General features: G+C 45.9%; 1 protein-coding gene across 1 annotated transcript in view; it reads right to left on the bottom strand.

Moving 5' to 3' along the window:
* The window catches only part of ABCD1 (ATP binding cassette subfamily D member 1), a 92,173-nt gene that overhangs the window by 4,913 nt on the left and 65,695 nt on the right, over positions 1-21,565 (bottom strand). The window contains exons 8-9 of the mRNA XM_088453377.1: positions 5,113-5,197; positions 3,763-3,888 (exon numbers count right to left, since the gene is read on the bottom strand). Coding sequence (XP_088309503.1) covers positions 3,763-3,888; positions 5,113-5,197 — 211 coding nt within the window. The remainder of the gene's footprint in view (positions 1-3,762; positions 3,889-5,112; positions 5,198-21,565) is intronic.

The following is a 21,565-nucleotide window of genomic DNA, read 5'->3' as shown; positions in this document are numbered from 1 at the left end:
ATATAGATAGACAAGGACAAAAGGTCAACATGTAAGGTGGTCGACATGTTTTCTTTTTGTTTATTAGGATTATGGTTAGGCACTTACCCTGACGGTTAGGGTTAGGCACCAGGAGGGAGGGGTTAGGGACTTACCAGAGGGTTAGGCACTAGAAAGAAAGAAGGGACGGTTAGGCTTAGGCACCAGGAGGGAGGGTTAGAGTGAAGACATGGCAATGGCACCCTGCGGCCAGAATCTATGCGGCAGTGCCACCTGTAGCGTCCTTAGGACGCTTCAGACGGTCACACAGCTGCCCCTACAGCTCCCTGGAGCATCCTCAGGATGCTCCGGGCATTACAGCTCCCTGGAGCATCCTCAGGATGCTCCGGGCATTGCTGTAATCACCGGCGATTATGGCCTGGCCCCTGTGTGACATGACATGGAGGGGGCGTGGCCTGCACCAGGCCAGCGAATAATGTTCTATATATCAAAATGGCCCTCGGCAGAGAAAAAAGGTTCCCCACCCCTGCCCTAAATCAATGCAATACAAGTGTGAGATTCATAGGATAGAATTCTTAGACATTCTTAAATCAGCAAATAAACAGACGATTAAATAACGTGACATTTATGGGCTTCAATTGCAGTTAGGGAACCGAGTGATCGGGTTTTCTTGCACCACTAAAATTGATCCAAGAAGGACGGTAACCCTTATACAACTTGTCTGCCTGCAAAGCACAGTGAGCACACGCCCTCCATTACCTAGGACACACAGAGAATATCACAAGTAAGTGTCCTTGCCATGATATTTCTAGCTTCCTACAGAATAATGTCAATGTCACCATCACGTAAAACAGAGAAGAAGTCAGAGTAACTGCGGAGGCGGCAGGATAGTACATGCCAGCTACTGACTGACTGGGAGAGGAGAGGAAGCAACGCGGTATAACGCTCTCATCTTCCCCAAGTAATGTGGCCTCCTCTCTGTGCTGAATGTCACTGTACGGACTACAGAGGAGGGAAGGACAAGGCTCCATTGTGCAAGAGTCCCCTTCATGGGGGCCAAGGCTGGAAGCCACCCAAGTCCCCCATCTGTGACGATCGATGGGTACAGAAGTCGGGCACAAAAGGGCAGCTGGAGGTCAAATAACTGAGATTGGCCGTAGTGCCCTCGCTGAGGCAACAGTGATGCTGCTTAACCCCTTAGCTACCAGAATCGCTAACCCCCGCATAGTACTGCAAGGCCCTGAAATCCTAGAGCAGGAATTTCAGAAGATAGACACAGAATTGTGCATTGTGCCTATGAATGACCATTATTTCCTCATTAGACAGAAGTCAAACGGTCCAGAGTTCATTAGGAGCGAGAGACGGGCCGTGCCGACAGCTCTAATGTGTCCCAGCTTTCCCAGAACAATCCCAGTTTTTGACACTGGAAATCTTTAAAGAGAACTTCTCTGACAATATTTTTTTTTTCCAATCATTTTACTACCAATAACAAAGCTTTGCGGCGCATGTGCCGTATCTTTAGAGCATGCGAGTTGATGAATAGGCATCGCCAGGCCCACCCTCACCTCCGTCCTCTGCAACAGCTATAGTGCTGCCCAGTTACTACATAGTACAAAAAGTGCAATTTGTCCAGTGAGCTATGCCCATTCCCCAGCTCCAGGAGAACCAATAAATCTATTTAACCCTTTAATCAGCTCCCCACCAACACACGAGAGGGAGCTGGGCCGTGGCACACCTACTATAAGTGCGCAAAGGTCTTTGAATCAATGGCGGTTCCGTGACACTAATCTTGCCCATAGAGTAGAGTCTCAACGGTTGGCCAGTGGCGCCATATTTCCGGCATTCCTTCTGAAATATTGCGCTGATGTCAGCACGCAAGACAGCAGTCTCAGCCATCAGTGGCAGAGTTTTCGCTCTGACGGCAGCGCCATATTTCCCAATCTCTCTAGGGTGGTAAGGCGAATGCCCCCAACAAAGAGGGGTACAATATGGAATGCCATAGTCTAGCTTCTACACAGGTGCCAACACCATATTTTTGGGGTTAAGGCACAGGCAAATATCTTGCACATAGGATCCCTCATTTCCCAATCCTTATGCTGGGCACACACGGGACGATCTGTTCAGCAAACGATATTGCTGAATGATCTCCCTTGAAATTCTTGGTGTGCTGGATTAACGATATTGTTCATGCACACACCAAAGATATCACCAACGATGAAGGACCAACGATCACAAACCCCTATGGAAAATGCACGATATCATCCAGAATGGCCTGCATGCATGCCCAATATCGTTATCGTCCAGCATTGTTGGTCGTTCATTGCATACACACCGAACGATATATAAATGATATATCGTTGAACGGTATCATTAATATAGTGACGATATATAGTTCTGTGTGTAGGCACCTTAAGTCTCCCTCTTACGTAGAGATGCTGGGTATGGCGGGCATTGAACTCCCATTCCGTGATACTGAGCTGCGGTCTTCAAGCATTAGACGCGATTGCCGTCATCAGGGAGGCAGGTGTTTGGTATAGTGTTCACCAGCAGTAAACGCAATGCCAGCCTGCATTTCAGTAAGATGGCCCAATTTTGCGATAATGCAGGGGTGATGCCGCTCTACTGAGTACCAAGAGGCCGGATCTCTGTCCAATAAAGCGGACAACCCAAACTATGCACCTAGACAAGGACTTTGCACAAGGCCAGGTCTCGGTTGTCGTTCAAACACATTTTCCGTCAGTCCTGGTTAAATGTTACTATAGAAACCTTAATGGACACTGTAAATCGACATATTACAATAATAATCATAATGGGAAGAATAATAAATGTCCCCTACATACATAGAGTAAGGACTGATGACTTCACCTATAGTATTGGCAGAGTTCAAATAAACACAATTATAATTCCCAGGTACAATATGCGCAGTTTGCTGGGGTCTCGATGTGGAATCGGTATGATTTACCGTCGGACCCATGCCCGGTGGTTGGAACCCCGACAGTGGCATCCCGGCAGAGAAGGAAATCCTGATTGTCCTAAGGTATGTATTGACTAACCTATTTCTACCCCCTAACCCTCCCCTTAGGGGTGCCTAACCCTAACATTGCACCCCAGTGCCTAACCCTAATCCCCCCTCTAAGTGCCTAAACCTAACCCCCCCTTCCCCGCCGCCTAAACGCAAGTCCCCTGGGGGGGGTGCCTAACCCCAAGTCCCCCCGGGAGTGCCTTATGCTAACCCCCCCTTCCCCTAGCTTAAACCTAACCTCCCGGGGGGGTGCCTAACCCTAAGTCCCCCCCGGGAACCCTAAACCTAAAACCCGCGGCTATCCGCGCTCAGAGTACCTTCGATCGGGATGTCGGGCTCCCGGCGACTGTCTAATGACAGGCGTCGGCATATCGACGCCTGTCTTTAGACCCTTGGCGGGCTGTGACAATCGGGAAGCCGGCCGTCGGGATTAGGTCCGCCAGCTTCCCGACTGTATACCCTTGATGGCTGTAATGGCCCAACCCTGCTCTTCGCTGTACACTAACCTCCCTCCTGCTTAATACAGAGGAGTGGGTGTTTCTACCCCTCCCACCGATCTAACATTCATATTTATGGGGGACAGGCACTGATGACCATTTGGCCTGAAGAGTACAGATCAGAGCATAATGAGACCGTACAGGCTGTGGGGACATCATTAAGCACAAACCGGATTTTAAATTTTCGACTCGCTGATCCCCCATCCATAGGTTATCAGCTTCCAGCTCCTGGTTCCCTGATTTATACAACACGTAGACTCTTACCAAAGAGAGGGCCTGTGCGTGATGGACAGCAGGGCAATCCCAGCATCCTTTGCAGCTTGGAAGATCTTGCCCTCCACGTCAATGCTTACAGCACTCGTGCACTCATCCAGCAGGGCGTATTTTGGTCTGCAAAGATAACCAAATTGTAGATTGTTACAAGAGGGCCTCGGCTTATCGGAGATCTCTTCCCATCAACAGCTGACTGCTGCAGTTGTCCCCGCATGAAAGGTCTTCAATTGTGGAATTGTTCTGCAATAGTGCTGCAGGTTCCAGCAGTATAATGAGATGCTTTTAAGACATCTGTATTTATAGACAATACTGAGCCATGTTCATGCATACATGTAAATCTCAAGGCGATCATATGACTAAAAAAAAAAAAAAGAGGCTAAACCACATTCTGAACCTGTATAAATTACTTTTTTGGAGGGCACCCAGATTATTTATATTCTATATATATTTATTAATGATAATATTATTTCATATATAATCCTTGTATTACATTTCCACGTTACTGCACTGTATATTTCAGCTCCCAAAACTACACAATATTTAGGTATATTTCTGCTTTTGTACATTTCATTATTTAACCACCCATTGGTTCTCTCCACTTTTTCATTTCTGAACTACTGTATGGATTTTTTTTTCTTTTTTGGAATATTTATTTTTGTTATTCTATTTTATTAAATATATATATATTTTTTTTACCTAAATTGCATAATTTCATTGTAATTATTTTTTTTCAATGTCTCTAATCACAATGAAAATTATTTTTATCATCATCTGGTGTAATTAGATAACACCATTATAGACTAATAAATTATAAATGATTTGATTACTGGATTTTTGTTAGCAAATTTATTTTTTTATTTGAATATCAACACAAAGCTCAACAAACTCCATATTAAACCGACGGACATCGGTTTTAAAATATAAATGTCCAAGGCTTCCATCACACCCCATTCAAGGTGAGTATACTACTTAACCCTGTAGGGACCTGGTATTGGGTTCACTGATTTGCACTATGGAAGCTTGTCATATGTGTTTTCCTCCATCTATGGAGTGACCCAAAAGGTAACTAGATTTACGTTGCATTTTGCAACCACTGCAGGACCACGGTGAAAATTGTGTCCAACGCCTACCACCCACCGGTAAATGGTGAGTGCGTTTATAATTCTTAACAGAGAAACCTTTTTTTTTGGACGGTATTATACGATATTGCCATACTGTTTTTTACATATCTCTGAATACATCGAGAACACCATCAGACAAATTCATAGGATAGATCATAGAAAGTGCTGGAACCATCCTGTATTTCCATTTCATTATTGAAAGCAACTGTTAAATACTAACTTCTGATAAAACATGCGCGCCATCCCGACACGTTGCTTCTCGCCGCCAGAAAGAACGTCTTTCCAGTCGCTAACAGAGTCCCAACCTGAATAGAAACAGTAGACAAACAGAAAAGAGCTCAGCAATACGTCACATAAAAAAAAAAGAAAAAAAAGGGGTTTACCACCGTCAGGTGACATGAATGCCCCGGCTTGTTCATACCCTCTTTCAACTTGAATTAAACACTATGGGCCCCATTTAGTGGACGACGCACTTGCGCACCAAACTTACGTAGGAACAGAGGCAGACAAGAAAAACAAACATACCTGTGTGTGTATATACTGAGACAAGCAAATCGCAGCAGTGTCTAGTGATTAAACGGCAGCATCTGGGCCAGACTTATATCAGGCGTTATATATGTATACACTAATGGTGCATACACACGGTCAGATTTTTCTTCAGATCTGAATGATAACGATTTAAAAAATCGTTCAATCGTTCATATCTGAAGGAAAATCTGACATGTCTGAACGATGCGCGTTCCCGATGGTCAGATAACGATATCTGACATCTGATGTGTTTGCAGTCAGTTTTGGACGATTTCAGTCATTTTAATGCAGTCAAAAATCGTTCGTAGTTCATCTGACACATCTGACAGTGTGTATGCTCCATTACACCACAGAATAGAGCACAGAGGAGGCTTGCCAATGGTAATAGTAAATGCATCATTTGTACACAATATAATGAAGTGTTATACACACTATTGTCTTACGTTGCATTTTGAAATGTAATTAAATACAAATTAAATTTGTATCTGTTGTTTTCACTTTAAAAATCAAAAGGCAATATTCTTTCCTGCAGAAATGAAAATGGCAATGGCACTGACGCAATGCAAGTAGACAGCCACAACTTGATGTTATATAGCTGTAATATAATACTCTATGTTCTATTAGCTGCATAGGTCAGATCAGGCAGCCAGAAGTGGCCATATAGTCATCACCCTTCCACAAGCCCTCCAGTCACAGGAAGACGTATGAATTCCATTCCTGCACACGTAGTTTTTCTCCTCTCCAAGCCCGCGACACTCCAGGGGCGGGGCCAGGCGCTTTATGTTATTAGGCTCCGCTGCGTCAAAATGCAGCGAGTCACGGGTCCGTGGGGAGGTGGCTTAGCTAAAATAACGCAATTCTTCTAGCATTACGTAATATTGGCCCTGCAATCTCCCTATGAACCCAAGATCTCCAGTATTATTCCCGCCATCCTGACCACTTCACTAGGAAGTGGGATAGATGCGGAAGATCCAATCCACTTTTTCAGGGGTCCGGGGGACTATCCACAAAAATTGGGAGTCTCCAGGACCTTCCGGAAGAGTAGGAGAGTATGATGAATCCTAAAAGGTGCATCTGAGGATGCATCCACAACTGTGTGACAATTACCTCGAAAAGTAGCCCGAAAGTAGCCCGTCTTGCCGCGTCTGTGATTACCTGTGGGATAAGTCAGCCGCTAATTTTGATATTTAGAACGTCTCCTGTATACAGTATGTTAGGAACTAATGCAGACCGGATATTTCAGACACGGTAAGCTGTTCTATGTGACTTATCTTTTGGGTTCCTCATTTTCCTATGAAGAGACCGACCTTATTGCAATCACTGAAGTCACGTAACTGATGAACGAGGATCCTAGTTATTCTGGGTGAGATGCACTAAGCATCGCCAATGCTGTACATTTCGTCCATTAATGGGTACATAGCGGCGATAATATCGCCGGTCACGTCACGCGGTGATTATGTCGTTAGAGAAGCCACTGTCAAAGTGCTTGCCGGGGAGTGGCCACGACAACTTGGGGGAGCAACTGCACCTCTATAGCCGAGTACACATCATACGATGGGGCGACCCAGCAATGGTGAGATGCGATGTAATGATACATCGCGTGCGCTGTACAATCCGGTGTTTGACGACGCGATGTGGCGTTACATGCTGCGTGTATCAGAACCGCGTCGTTCATTGCATCATCTCCATCTCCCAAGCACAACAGCAGATGGGATGATGTGATGAATGACGGATCGGACTTACGCACTATATGATGTGTATGATATATTGTTCCGAATTGCGCGGAACTATACATCGTATAGTGTGTACCCAACTTAGGGGCAGCACGGGCCCCAGGACAGTCCTGGTGTATTGAAACCACCCCTCCTATTGGAGCCTATGATTATCCAAATCATTATAGAGCCAGAAACATTTCTGTAATATAGTAAAATACCAAAGTTACACAAGCGCCGACTTCTGTGCTGAAAATCGCTCAGTTGGTGGAAAAGTTTCCGATTTTCCACCTACATTGGAACAAGAATTGGCTGGTTGGGTTGGTTACACCAAACATGTTTGATATAACCAACAAGTTGGGGGAAAATTGTTTTTTATTTTTTATTTTACGCATTTTCACACTAACAGACAATTATCGTTCAGAACCATCCAGCGTAAGGTAGATATTCAACCAAAACCAGTATTGTATATCCCAGCTGTATTGATTATAAAATTATACAGTATACCTTTTGTCTATTAATAAATATACTATGCAAGAAACAAGAGAGCGACTGTTTGTGACTGACTGTTAAAACTCAATTTTATATGGCATAAAGTGCCTCCTTCTTGTAATCAGCAAATCTATTCATTTGCATATTACGTATACGATTTGGAGACCTTTCCTGGTCTGACAGCTGTGTTCTAACCTGAGGTTATATTGTCACATTCAATAACAATATATAATGGAAATGCTTATGTACGATATGATTATAGATTTGTATTGAAAACAATTCACTGATCTAGTTTGATTTACTAAACATTTTTATTTATTTACATGAAATTGAGAGACTTAATAAAATCAGGCAGCGCTGGGTGTTGGTGACAGTGCTGGGAGCTGGAGATGATGGTTTTCCAGGCAGCGCTGGGTGTTGGTGACAGCGCTGGGAGCTGGCGTATGATGGATTTCCAGGCAGCGCTGGGTGTTGGCGACAGCGCTGGGAGCTGGCGTATGATGGTTTTCCAGGCAGCGCTGGGTGTTGGTGACAGCGCTGGGAGCTGGAGTATGATGGTTTTCCAGGCAGCGCTGGGTGTTGGTGACAGCGCTGAGAGCTGGAGACGATGGTTTTCTAGGCAGCGCTGGGTGTTGGCGACAACGCTGGGAGCTGGAGTATGATGGTTTTCCAGGCAGCGCTGGGTGTTGGCAACAGCGCTGGGAGCTGGAGACAGATGGTTTTCTAGGCAGCGCTGGGTGTTGGCGACAGCGCTGGGAGCTGGCGTATGATGGTTTTCCAGGCAGCGCTGGGAGCTGGAGACAGATGGTTTTCCAGGCAGCGCTGGGTGTTGGCGACAGCGCTGGGAGCTGGCGTATGATGGTTTTCCAGGCAGCGCTGGGAGCTGGCGTATGATGGTTTTCCAGGCAGCGCTGGGTGTTGGCGACAGCGCTGGGAGCTGGCGTATGATGGTTTTCCAGGCAGCGCTGGGTGTTGGCGACAGCGCTGGGAGATGGCGTATGATGGTTTTCCAGGCAGCGCTGGGTGTTGGCGACAGCGCTGGGAGCTGGCGTATGATGGTTTTCCAGGCAGCGCTGGGTGTTGGCGATAGCGCTTGGAGCTGGCGTATGATGGTTTTCTAAGCAGCGCTGGGTGTTGGTGACAGCGCTGGGAGCTGGCGTATGATGGTTTCCAGGCAGCGCTGGGAGCTGGCGTATGATGGTTTTCCAGGCAGCGCTGGGTGTTGGTGACAGCACTGGGAGCTGGAATATGATGGTTTTCCAGGCAGCGCTGGGTGTTGGTGACAGCGCTGGGAGCTGGGAGTATGATGGTTTTCCAGGCAGCACTGGGTGTTGGTGACAGCACTGGAAGCGAGACACAGATGAGTGTTGCAGGCAGCGCTGGGTGATGGTGACAGCGCTGGGAGCTGGAATATGATGGTTTTCCAGACAGCGCTGGGTGTTGGTGACAGCGCTGGGAGCTGGAGTAGGATGGTTTTCCAGGCAGCGCTGGGTGATGGTGACAGCGCTGGGAGTATGATGGTTTTCCAGGCAGCGCTGGGTGTTGGCGATAGCGCTTGGAGCTGGCGTATGATGGTTTTCTAAGCAGTGCTGGGTGTTGGCGACAGCTCTGGGAGCTGTCGTATGATGGTTTTCCAGGCAGCACTGGGTGTTGGTGACAGCGCTGGGAGATGGAGACCGATGGTTTTCCAAGCAGCGCTGGGTGTTGGTGACAGCGCTGGGAGCATGATGGTTTTCCAGGCAGCGCTGGGTGTTGATGACAGCGCTGGGAGATGGTGACAGATGACTTTTGCAGGCAGCTGGTGTTGGTAACAGCACTGAGGGCTGAAGGCAGAGATGAGTGGTGCAGGCAGCGCTGGGTGTTGGTGATAGCGCTGATAGATGGAGACAGATGACCTTTGCAGGTAGCGCTGGAGCTGGTGACACTATGCAACAGGAACGATGACCCTATTACGTGTGCGAAACAAATTTATCACCGATGTTCTTATTCTTCCATATATATGCGGCGCCACCCAAAGCGCGATGTCTCCTCCCTGAGCCTCTCGGTGATGTCATCCTTCTCCTGCTGCAGTTGTTTCAATTCAGCTTTTTTCTGCTTTATTTCAGCTTTTAGGTCTTTTTTACGCTGCTTTAGCGCTTTCACTCTGTCCTCAGACGTTTCCATGGTCTCCTCCTGCTTGCACTCGCGCTCTGTAACCAGGCTGCCATTGGCGATGTTGCTGTGCTCTTCCCCCAGGTCACCTATGGGATCTCCTAAGTCAGCGCTGTCACTTTGCTGCCTGTCATGGTGGGTCCATATCGATGAATATTCCATCTGCATTCTGTGCCATCCTTTATATTTGTTCCATTCCTGGTAAATTGTGCCACCAAACATGGAGATTTCAGCTCTATCATTCTCTATGGTCACCATTAGATACTCCTCTTCATCTGCCGGATCTGTCAGCTGTGTCAGACAGTACTCGTAATCTATACCTAGATGTTCTCCATCACATTGGGTCTTAAACTCCGCTATCACTCCATCATTGGCAGGTTGTTGTTCCTCTGCATCCTCCAATTCACTCTGCTGTTCTTCCACGCTATGGTAATCAACATCACTATCAGAGCCATACATCTCACCATAAGCTTCTCCTTCCTCCAGGTCCTCAGTATGGTATTCAGGATCTTCTCCTTCTTCCACACTCTCATTAATAGGTTCCTCTATATAGTTCTCTTCAGTGGAATCCATTTTAGTATAATTATAACTTGATGCGATTGCGATCAGACACCAAGAAATTGCTGCTTACTATAAAGTGAGCCCGCAGCAAGACAGGGGTCTCACAGTGGGCAGGGCTGTAGTTCACTTCTGTAACAAACGCCATTATGACATAATACTGACAACCTGTCCCTGTTTGTATTTGTTAATAAAGTTTGTATTGTTGTAAAAAAACAACAACACTATAGCAGCAATTAAACCTCTTATTTTATCTTTATCAATAAAAAGTTGAATTTTATTCATAAAAAAACTCCCAAAACACTGAAACACTGGTCCCACTGACTCTCATGTATAGTACAATAACCTCTGCATTATGGAAATGATGGAAATTGCTGAAACACCTGAGACTGGCTGAGCAAACATCTGCTACTGTAGCCATAGAAATAGCAGCTGTATAACTGATCACTACATAATACTGTACATCCCCCAGCAAGTTACCTCATACTCACTGTCCCTCTCTCTGTTGGATCATGTCTAATGTACAGTGCTGCCCAAACTCTCCTGAATCACGGCGCCCTAGAGTATCAGCATTCAGCTCATGGCACCCCGAGGCCAAACGTTTCTCATTGAGACATTCAGAAAAGACAAAGGGCCTGATTCAGACCCGCTCGCAAGCGCTGAGCGCTCGCAAGCAGGTTTATGGTGCCCTAGTGCGCATACGCACGATGGAGGGAGTACCGTCGTGCGTATGCGCGAGACCCGCATAGCGACGGCCAGCCGTCGCTATGGGTCTCGCACCAAAGGGGGCGTGCTGTCGATGGTGAGTGACAGCACGCCCCCTTTGGTGGGTGTGGAGGGGGCGTTGCTGCCTGGGAACGCCTACCGTCTGGGGCCGGCCCCACTGACATCACTAGTGATGTCAGTGGGAGTGCTTTCGGCTCTGATAGAGCCAAAAGCACAACTGGGCTTGGGGCAGCGAGACCCTACCGCAAGGGTCTCGTCGCAAGCCCATCTTTATGGCCGCTCGCATAAGCTGTGGGTGGTCACCCACAGCTATGCGAGCGGCCAGGAGGCCGCTCCAATTTTAGGTAGGAGGGCCCTGATTCAGAGCGAGCGCTCTGGTCTGAGCGTCCGGCTCTGAATCAGGCCCAAAGTACATTGGCACTCATTTACCAACAAGTTTTATCACCAAAAAGAGTTATAAATGTCACTGTGTATTATAAATGGCGCTCCAGCCAATCAGCTCCCAACTGTCAACTGTTAGAAAGTGACAGTTGGGAGCTGATTGGCTGGAGCACCATTTATCATACACAGTGACATTTATCACTCATTTTTATGATAAAACTCGTTAGTAAATGGGGGCCAATGTACTGAGCTGCCATCCTTAGGGTCAGCTATGTGATGGTGGACAGGGTGGTGCTTCTGTTTGTCCATACATTTTATGATTGGCAGCCACTATCGCTGGTTTACCTATCACACTAACCATAAATAATTTGATGTGGTTCTGGACCACCAACCCATGGCACACCTGCAAGTGCCCAACTGCTCCCCAGGGTGCCACGGCACCCAGTTTGGGACCACTGGCCTACACTGTTTTGCAGTCTCTATACAATGGTTAAAAAGAAGTCATACATCACCATCTGCTGGCTGTATTAGGTATTGCATTCTAATAATTAAGGACTATCTGCCATCTGGCAATACAATGGTAGTTTTTGTTTAATTGCAGGATCCAGCCCAGGAGCAAGCATTGTGTAGTCTGACAACCCAACTCACCTGAGTAAGAAGCTCACACCAATGCATATCAATATTATAATCTCTCCAGAGGAAATAAGAAGACTATGTGCGAGACAGAAAATAACATTAGGACCTGGTGACGAAATTACTAGAACACACGGTGACATTTAATCCATCTTCAGCTTTCCAATGTTCCTCTGACAGAAAGAGGGCTAATGCGGGGCAAATATCAAAAAGAGGAATAGGGAGCTAAAGGCAGCAGAATAAAAAAATTATACTATTATAAATACGAGCACCCCCACAAAATACACAGCCGTGGCCAAGACCGCGTGTACCTATAAGGGAACACCTCATCCTTCAGGATAACGGCTTTATCAGCCACACCATTACAGCCAGTCACGCTAAACCCTGATAATGAAACGGTCCATAAGATACCAGGTCCTTCCATTGAGGAAGATGCCATGAGATACCTACTTACAATCTGAGATGAGAAGGTCTAGATCAACTTAAAAAAAAAAAAATTACGACTACATTAGGCCCTAGCAAATTGAATTTCCTTTATTTAAGAATATATACTGAGTAACCGGGAAACAGATGTGGGTTCACTAGACGATGAGGAGTTGGGGGCTGTTCTCAGGACTCCACTGCTCCGTTTCAGACCCCGGGGGGTATTTTCTGGCATCTCCTCTGAGCATGTCCCAGGATTGATGTGTTCTGGTGGGCGATGTTGGGGACAATTTCCTCCACAAAAGTCTCTCTGCAACTACTGACCCCAAAAGGAATACCTGCTGGCCATTTTGGATAAGGAATTTCTTGATAAATACACCAAGCAATATGTCATTAATAATTAATACTGGTCAAAGTATGCGTTCCTTGTGGGTGTACATTTTACCCAGTGGGCCTCCCTGGTTAATGCTACCATTAGAGAAATACGTATATATATGAGAAGAAATGCTATCAATAAATATGATCGGATATGGTCTCAGTGGCCTGTCCCCATAGGCTTCTGTCACGACTCTTCAGAACCCCAATACCGCTATTAGCTAGATAAGATCAGTTGGTTTCTGACCCTTATTTGAGGCTCTTCTTGTACCCGTGACTGGCATTATGCCATCCTGCTCCTGTCTGATATACTCTGCATTTATAATCACTGGCAAATTCAGGTTTGTAAAAAAGGACTGTGTGTGTTGATTTACTGTTTTGTTCTTTCATTACTCTTTTTTTATGCTCTTATTTTTCTTCTTTTTTTAGTATTATTTTCTTTGTATGAATTATACATGTTCTTGCATGCAAAAAATAAGTTTAAAAGAAACACAATGAAAATAATGGGATGATTAATTATTACATTTTATTTATAGGGCGCCACAAGTGGTCGGCAGCGCCGTACATACAGTAAAGGGTACACAGAACATTACATTACAATACAGTAACCAAAATATAAACAGAACATAAGTAACAATTAGCAACACAATTCTCCATACACAATACAGCCCTGAAGGTGAAGGCTTTCATACAAGTGCTAGAGAAGAAGGCTGTGAGACATTGGGGAGGAGGACCCTGCTCCTAGGAGCTTAAAATCTAGGGATTAATTCCATGGCTCCATCGGTGAGGGAAACCAGATAATCCTTGGTCCGAAGTACTACGCCTTTGTGGTTCAAACCGGATGGCATAATGCCCACATCTGATTGACTTGTTTCCACCATCTGTTGAAAGAGGTCTGGATGCGATGTAATGATACATCACGTGCGCCGTACATGCTGCACAATGCGGTGTTTGATGACGCGATGTGGCGTTACATGCTGCGTGTATCAGCACCGCGTCGTTCATCGCATAATCTCCATCTGCCACGCACAACAGCAGATGGGACGATGTGATGAATGACGGATCGGGCATTCGCACTATACGGTGTGTAGGATATATTGTTCCGATCTACGTGGAACTATACATCGTACGATACATCATATAGTGTGTACCCAACATAGGGGCAGCACGGGCCCCAGGACAGTCCTGGTGTATTGAAACCAGCCCTCCTATTGGAGCCTATGATTATCCAAATCATTATAGAGCCAGAAACATTTCTGTAATATAGTAAAATACCAAAGTTAGACAAGCGCCGACTTCTGTGCTGAAAATCGCTCAGTTGGTGGAAAAGTTTCCAGCTTTCCACCTACATTGGAACAAGAATTGGCTGGTTGGGTTGGTTACACCAAACATATTTGATATAACAAACAAGTTGGAACAACCGTTTTCCGCCTTTTTTTCCGCATTTTCGCACAAAACGGACAATTATCGTTCAGAACCATCCAGTGTAAGGTAGATATTCAACCAAAACCAGTACTGTATATCCCAGCAATATTGATGGTAAAATTATATAGTATACATTTGTCTATTAATATACTATGCAAGAAGCAAGAGAGCGACTGTTTGTGACTGTTAAAACTCAATTCTATTTGGCATAAGTGCCTCCTTCTTGGAATCAGCAAATCTATGAATTTGCATATTACGTATACGATTTGGGGACCTTTCCTGGTCTGACAGCTGTGTTCTAACCTGAGGTTATATTGTCACATTCAATAACAATATATAATGGAAATGCTTATGTATGATATGATTATAGATTTGTATTGAAAAAAAATCACTGATATAGCTTGATTTACTAAACATTTTTATTTATTTACATGAAATTGGGTGACTGCAAACATCAGGCAGCGCTGGGTCTTCGTGACAGCGCTGGGAGCTGGAGTATGATGGTTTTCCAGGCAGCGCTGGGTGTTGGTGTTAGCGCTGGGTGTTGGCGACACTATGCAACAGGAACGATGACTCTGTTACGCCTGCGAAACAAATTTCTCACTGATGTTCTTATTCTTCCGTATATGCGGCGCCACCCAAAGCGCGATGTCTCCTCCCTGAGCCTCTCGGTGATGTCATCCTTCTGCTGCTGCAGTTGTTTCAATTCAGCTTTTTTCAGTTTAATTTAATCTTTTAAGAGCTTTTTACGCTGCTTTAGCGCTTTCACTCTGTCCTCAGCCGTTTCCATGGTCTCCTCCTGCTTGTACTCGCTCTCTGTAACCAGGCTGCCATTGGCGATGTTGCTGTTGTCTTCCCCCAGGTCACCTATGGGTTCTCCTAAGTCGGTGCTGTCACTTGGCTGCCTCTCATGGTGGGTACACACTGATGCGTATTCCATCTGCATTCTCTGCCATCCTTTATACCGGTTCCTATGATGGTAAATTGTGCCACCAAACATGGAGATTTCAGCTCTATCATCCTCTGTGGTCAGCATTAAATACTCCTCTTCATCTGCCGGATCTGTCAGCTGTCTAAGACGGTATTGGTAATCTATACCTAGATGTTCTCCATCACATTGGGTGTTAAATTCAGCTATCACTCCATCATTGGCAGGTGGTTGTTCCTCCATCTCTGCATCCTGCAATTCACCCTGCTGTTCTTCTGCGCTATAGTACTCAGACTCGTCGCTATCTGAGCCATACAGCTCACCGTTCGCTTCTCCCTCCTCCAGGGCCTCAGTATGGTATTCAGGATCTTCTCCTTCTTCCACACTCTCATTAATAGGTTCCTCTATATAGTTCTCCTCAGAGGAATCCATTTTAGTATAATTATAACGATGCGATTTGCGATCAGACACCAAGAAATTGCCGCTTATGGTGCATACACACGATCAGATTTTTCCTTCAGATATGAACGATAACGATTTAAAAATCGTTCAGTCGTTCATATCTGAAGGAAAATCGTTCATATCTGACATGCCTGAACGATGGACGATCAACGATGCGCGTTCCCGTTTGTCAGATAACGATATCTGACATCTGATGGGTTTGCAGTCAGACTTGGACGATTCCATTCATTTTAATGCAGTCAAAAATCGTTCAATCGTTCAAATCGTTGAAAACTTTGGTAAAATCGTTCAAATCGTTCAATCGTTCATCTGACAAATCTGACAAATCTGACCGTGTGTATGCTCCATTACTGTAAGTGAGTTCGCAGCAAGACAGGGGTCTCACAGTGGGCAGTAACTTAGGGCCTGATTCAGACCCGGTCGCAAGCGCTCGCAACCAGGTCGATGGTGGCCCAGAGCGCATGTGCACGACGGAGCCGGCTCCGTCGTGCGCATGCGCGAGACCCAGATAGCGACGGGCAAACTGTCGCTCCAGGTCTCGCTCCAAAGGAGGCGCGTTGTCGATGTTGAGTGACAGCACGCCACCTTTGGTGGGCGGGCTGGGGGAGGGGTTTGCCCAAACGGAGGCGTTCCCATGTGAACGCCTACTGTTTGGGGGTGGCCCCACTGACATCACGAGTTTGAGGCAAAATCTCTCTGGGGCTTGCGACAACGAGACCCTACCACAAGGGTCTAGTCGCAAGCCCAATGGTCGCGATGGTCTTGACCATCGCGTCCATCTTCCTGGCCGCTCGCTATAGCTGTGGGTGGTCACCCACAGCTATGCGAGCGGCCAGGAGGCCGTTCTAAAAAAAAAAAAAAAAGACCGGCCCTGATTCAGAGCGAGCGCTCTGTCAGAGCGTCCGGCTCTGAATCAGCCCCTTAGTTCAGTTCTGTAACAAACACCATTTTGACATAATACTGACAACCTGTCCCTGTTTATATTTGTTAATAAAGTTTATATTGTTGAAAAAAAAACAACAACAATATAGCAGCAATGAAACCTCTTATCTTTTCTTTATGATTAAAAAGCAGAATTTTATTCATAAAACAAACACTGAAACACTGGTCCCACTGACTCGTATAGTTCAATAACCTCTGCATTATGGTAATGATGGAAATTGCTGAAACACCTGAGACTGGCTGATCAAACCTCTGCTACTGTAGCCATAGAAATAGCAGCTGTATAACTGATCACTACATAATACTGTACATCCCCCAACAAGTTACCTCACACTCACTGTCCCTCTCTCTGTTGGATCATGTCTTATGCAGCACATCCTAACACAGTGCTGCCCAAACTCTCCTGAATCACGGCGTCCTAGAGTATCAGCATTTAGCTCCTAGCACCCCGAGGCCAAACGTTTCTCATTCAGAAATGACAAAGTACATTGTGCTAAGCCGCCATCCTTAAGGTGAACATCCACTAGCAGACTTGGAAATGATTGCACGAATACGACATTGTGATCGTGCAGCCGTTTCACAGTCTGTGCTGTGCCTACACTGACCGATCAGTCGTTCAGTACAGGCTCATCAATCATCCCCTACCATGCTCAACCTGACGTTATAGTCAGGTTGACCAGCATGTTCGGGCGATGATTGATGTCGGAAATGACCATTGGGAGCGCGCATCGCTGGTTGTTTCCGATATTAATGTGCCCGATTCATGAGCGATTGAACCACAACGATATCATTAAATCGCTCATAGAAATCGGCAAGTGGATGTGCGCCTTTAGGGTCAGCTAAGTGGTGGTGGATAGGGTTATGCTTCTGTTTGTCCACACATTTTTGGATTGGCAGCCACTATCACTGGTTTTACCCATCACACTGACCATAAATAATTTGATGTGTTCCTGGACCACCAACCCATGGCATCCCTGTAAGTGCCCAACTGCTCCCCAGGGTGCCGCAGCACCCAGTTTGGGAACCTCTGACCTATAGTGTTTTGCAGTCTCTATACAATGGTTGAAAAGAAGTCATACATCACCATCTGCAGGCTGTATTAGGTATTGCATGCTAATAATTAAAGACCATCTGCCACCTGGCAATACAATGGTAGTTTTTGTTTAATTACAGGATCCAGCCCAGACGCAAGCATTGTGTAGTCCGACAACCCAACTCACCTTCTGAGTAAGAAGCTCACACCCGAGCTGGCATAGCACCAAAGAATGCATATCAATATTATACTCTCTCCATAGGAAATAAGAAAACTAAGGGCTGTATTCTCCGCTTGGAGAAAAGTTTTCTCCGATTTGCACTTTTCGTCTGTTTTCAAAGTATCTCCATATTCAATTCCCAGAGTTTTCGGGTGAGCAGAAATGCAACAGGAGAAAAGTTTACACCATGTATAGGCAGGCAAATTGGAAGTGCAAAATCTATATTTTGGGTGCAAATGTGGGGCTTTGATCTTTTTTTTTTGAGAACACCGTCATTTTTGGGGTGAAAAAGTAAAGTTGTGGGAAAATGGGTAAAAAGTGGGGGGCCTGGTACTTTGGGGGGCTATATGGATGGGACAGGTGTTTTGGGGATTGCACGAGGCTGCTGCAGGTGTATTTTTAATATTTTTTTAAAATCTTCACTTTAGATCCCTATAAATATGCTAGTACCCATTTTCATGTACCCCAAATTTAACCTTGGTACTTATTTTTTCCAAAAGAAATTGCTTTCTATCATTTTCCAGCACTTCTGCATATAACGGACAATTCTGACACTTTAAGAACACAAAATACCTTTATTAGGGATATTCTTACACCTCTATATTGATTTCTAGGGTTAGTGCAGCTTTTTCTGGGGTACAGACTGATTTCCCCAAAATCTTAGCTACTTTTCGCCAGTTTCGCTTTCTGCTGTTTTCGCCTGTTTGATTATTTTTACGTCTTTTGGAACTGAATACGGAGATGAGCGCAAAGAAAAAAAAGTATCACCTAAAAACAGGCGTAAGGCGGGGAAAACATCGCAGCTCAACTTTTCGTGGCTAATTGAATAAGGGCCTATGTGTGAGATAGAAAATAACATTATAGGACCTGGTGACAGCCCTGCTTTAAACAGATGAATGAGAGACAAAATTACTAGAACACACGGTGAGATTTAATCCATCTTCAGCTTTCCAATGTTCCTCTGACAGAGAGAGGACTAATGCGGGGCAAATATCAAAAAGAAGAATAGGGAGCTAAAGGCAGCAGAATCAAAAAGTGATACTATTATAAATACGAGCACCCCCACAAAATACACAGCCGTGGCCAAGACCGCGTGTACCTCTAAGGGAACACCTCATCCTTCAGGATAACAGCTTTATCAGCCACACCATTACAGCCAGTCACGCTAAACCCCGATAGTGAAACGGTCCATAAAATAAATTACCAGGTCCCTCCATTGAGGAAGATGCCATGAGATACCTACTTACAATCTGAGATGAGAATGTTCACGTATCCTGACAATCTTGGAATATCTGGGGCTACTGACAGCACCGGGACCCTTTCCTATCTGACCTTTTGGAGGATGTGTGGTAGAATCAAGTAAATTAGAGGATTCATTCTGTAGCGAAACTGGATTAGGACTCCCTATCCTGATTCCTGACACAGGCAGTACAGATTTGGTAACTGGTTAATCTGATTCTAGTAACTGAGGGACTGGACCCAGATTTTCCTCTATGGATGTGGCTGAACTTGCTCCCTTACAAGCTTGGGAGTAGGTGGGGAGTGGTTTCCATAGGGCAAGATATGGTGATCATCTGAGCATGTTTGGTCAGAATTTTGTATTCCAAATCAGTATTTTGGCCTATATTTACATCTTAAACATGCTTTGACTGCCCAATTTTCAGGTGGCCCTCCTGTCTTGATCGACTCTCCAAAAAATGATGACTACATTAGGCCCTACAAATTAAATTTCCTTTATTCAATCGTATCTACTGAGTAAATGGGAGACATATGTGGGTTCACTAGAAGATGAGGAGTGGTGGGCAGTTCTCAGGACTTTACTGCTTAATTTCAGACCCCGGGGGAAGATTTCTCTCATCTCTTGTGGGCATGACCCAGGATTGCTGTGTTCAGGTCTGCAATGTTGGGGACAATTTCCTCCGCAAGTGTATCTCTGCAACTACCGACCCCAAAGCAGAGACGCTCTGGGGCTGTGCCCGCAAAAGGACTTGGACTCGCTCAAAGGGGGCATGGCCATATCTCATGGGGCGTGGCCTCACTGCACGCTCCTGTCTTTCAGTGTCCTGGCCAAGCAGAGTGCCGGGAGGCAAAGCCCTTTGGTGGGCGTGGCTGCCAGACGGAGGTGTTCCCATGGGAACTCCTACCGTCTGAGTCCGGCCCCACTGACATCAGTAATGATGTCAATGGGAGTGATTTTGGCTCTGATAGAGCCAAAATCACTCCTGGGCTTGCGGCAGCGAGACCCTACCGCAGGGTCTCGTCGCAAGCCCGATGGTCGCAATGGTCTTGACCATCATCATGGACGCTCGCTATAGCTGTGGGTGGTAACCCACAGCTATGCGAGCGTCCATGAGGACGCTCCAAAAACAGGTAGGAGGGCCCTGATTCAGAGCGAGCGCTCTGGTCAGAGCGTTCAGCTCTGAATCAGGCCCTATGTTCTTTTAGCTGCATAGGTCAGATCAGGCAGCCAGAAGTGGCCATATACTCATCACCCTTCCACAAGCCCTCCAGTCACAGGAAGTAGTATGAATTCCATACCTGCACACTTTGTTTTTCTCCTCTCCAGAAGAAGCCCGTGACACTCCATGTTATTAGGCTCCGCTGCAATAAAATGCAGCGAATCACGGCTCCGTGGGGAGATGGCGAAGCTAAAATAACGCAATTCTTCTAGCTTTGCTTAATATTGGCCCTGCCCCTCTCCCTATGAACCCAAGATCCCCGGTATTATTCCCGCCATCCTGACCACTTCACTAGGAAGTGGGATAGAGGCGGAAGATCCCATCCACTTTTTCAGGGGTCCGGGGGACTATCCACAAAAATTGGGAGTCTCCAGGACCTTCCGGAAGAGTAGGCGAGTATGATGAATCATAAAAGGTGCATCTGAAAATGCGTCCACAACTGCGCGGCAATTACTTGAAGACATCTAAAATATCCTGCCTCAAAAAGTAGCCCTAAAGTACCCCGTCTTGCTGCGTCTGTGATTACCTGTGGTATAAGTCAGCCACTAGTTTTGATATTTAGAACGTCTCCTGTATACAGTATATAAGGATCCTCAGATGAACTAATGCAGACCGGATATTTCGGACACTGTAAGCTGTTCTATGTGACTTATCTTTTCGGTTCCTCATTTTCCTTTGAAGAGACCGACCTTATTGCAATCACTGAAGTCATGTAACTGATGAGCGAGGATCCTAGTTATTCTGGGTGGGATGTACTAAGCATCGCCAATGCCGTACATTCCGCCCATTCTCAGGTACATACCGGCGATAATATCGCCGGTCGTGTCAAGCCGTGATTATGTCGTTAGCTGAACCACTGGCAGAGTGCTAGCTGGGGAGTGGCCACGACAACTTGGGGGAGCAACTGCACCTCTGTAGCCGAGTACACACCATACGATGGGGCGACCCAGCGACTTTGTGATGCGATGTAATGATACATAGTTTGCGCAGTACATGCTGCACAATCCGATGTATGATGACGCGATGTGGCGTTACATGCTGCGTGTATCAGCACCGCGTCGTTCATTGCAAATCACTGAGGTCATGTAACTGATGAGCGAGAATACTAGTTATTCTGGACATAGCATTATATCGGTGATGCTGTACATACCGCCCATTATCAGGTACATAGCGGGGTTAATATTGCTGGTATGTACATGGAAAAAAACAAAGGACAGCTCACCCG

The sequence above is a fragment of the Taudactylus pleione genome, unplaced genomic scaffold, assembly GCF_031769625.1.
Source record: "Taudactylus pleione unplaced genomic scaffold, aTauple2 ptg000579l, whole genome shotgun sequence".
In the NCBI taxonomy this organism is placed as follows: domain Eukaryota; kingdom Metazoa; phylum Chordata; class Amphibia; order Anura; family Myobatrachidae; genus Taudactylus; species Taudactylus pleione.
This window is presented reverse-complemented; position numbering and strand designations above follow the sequence as displayed.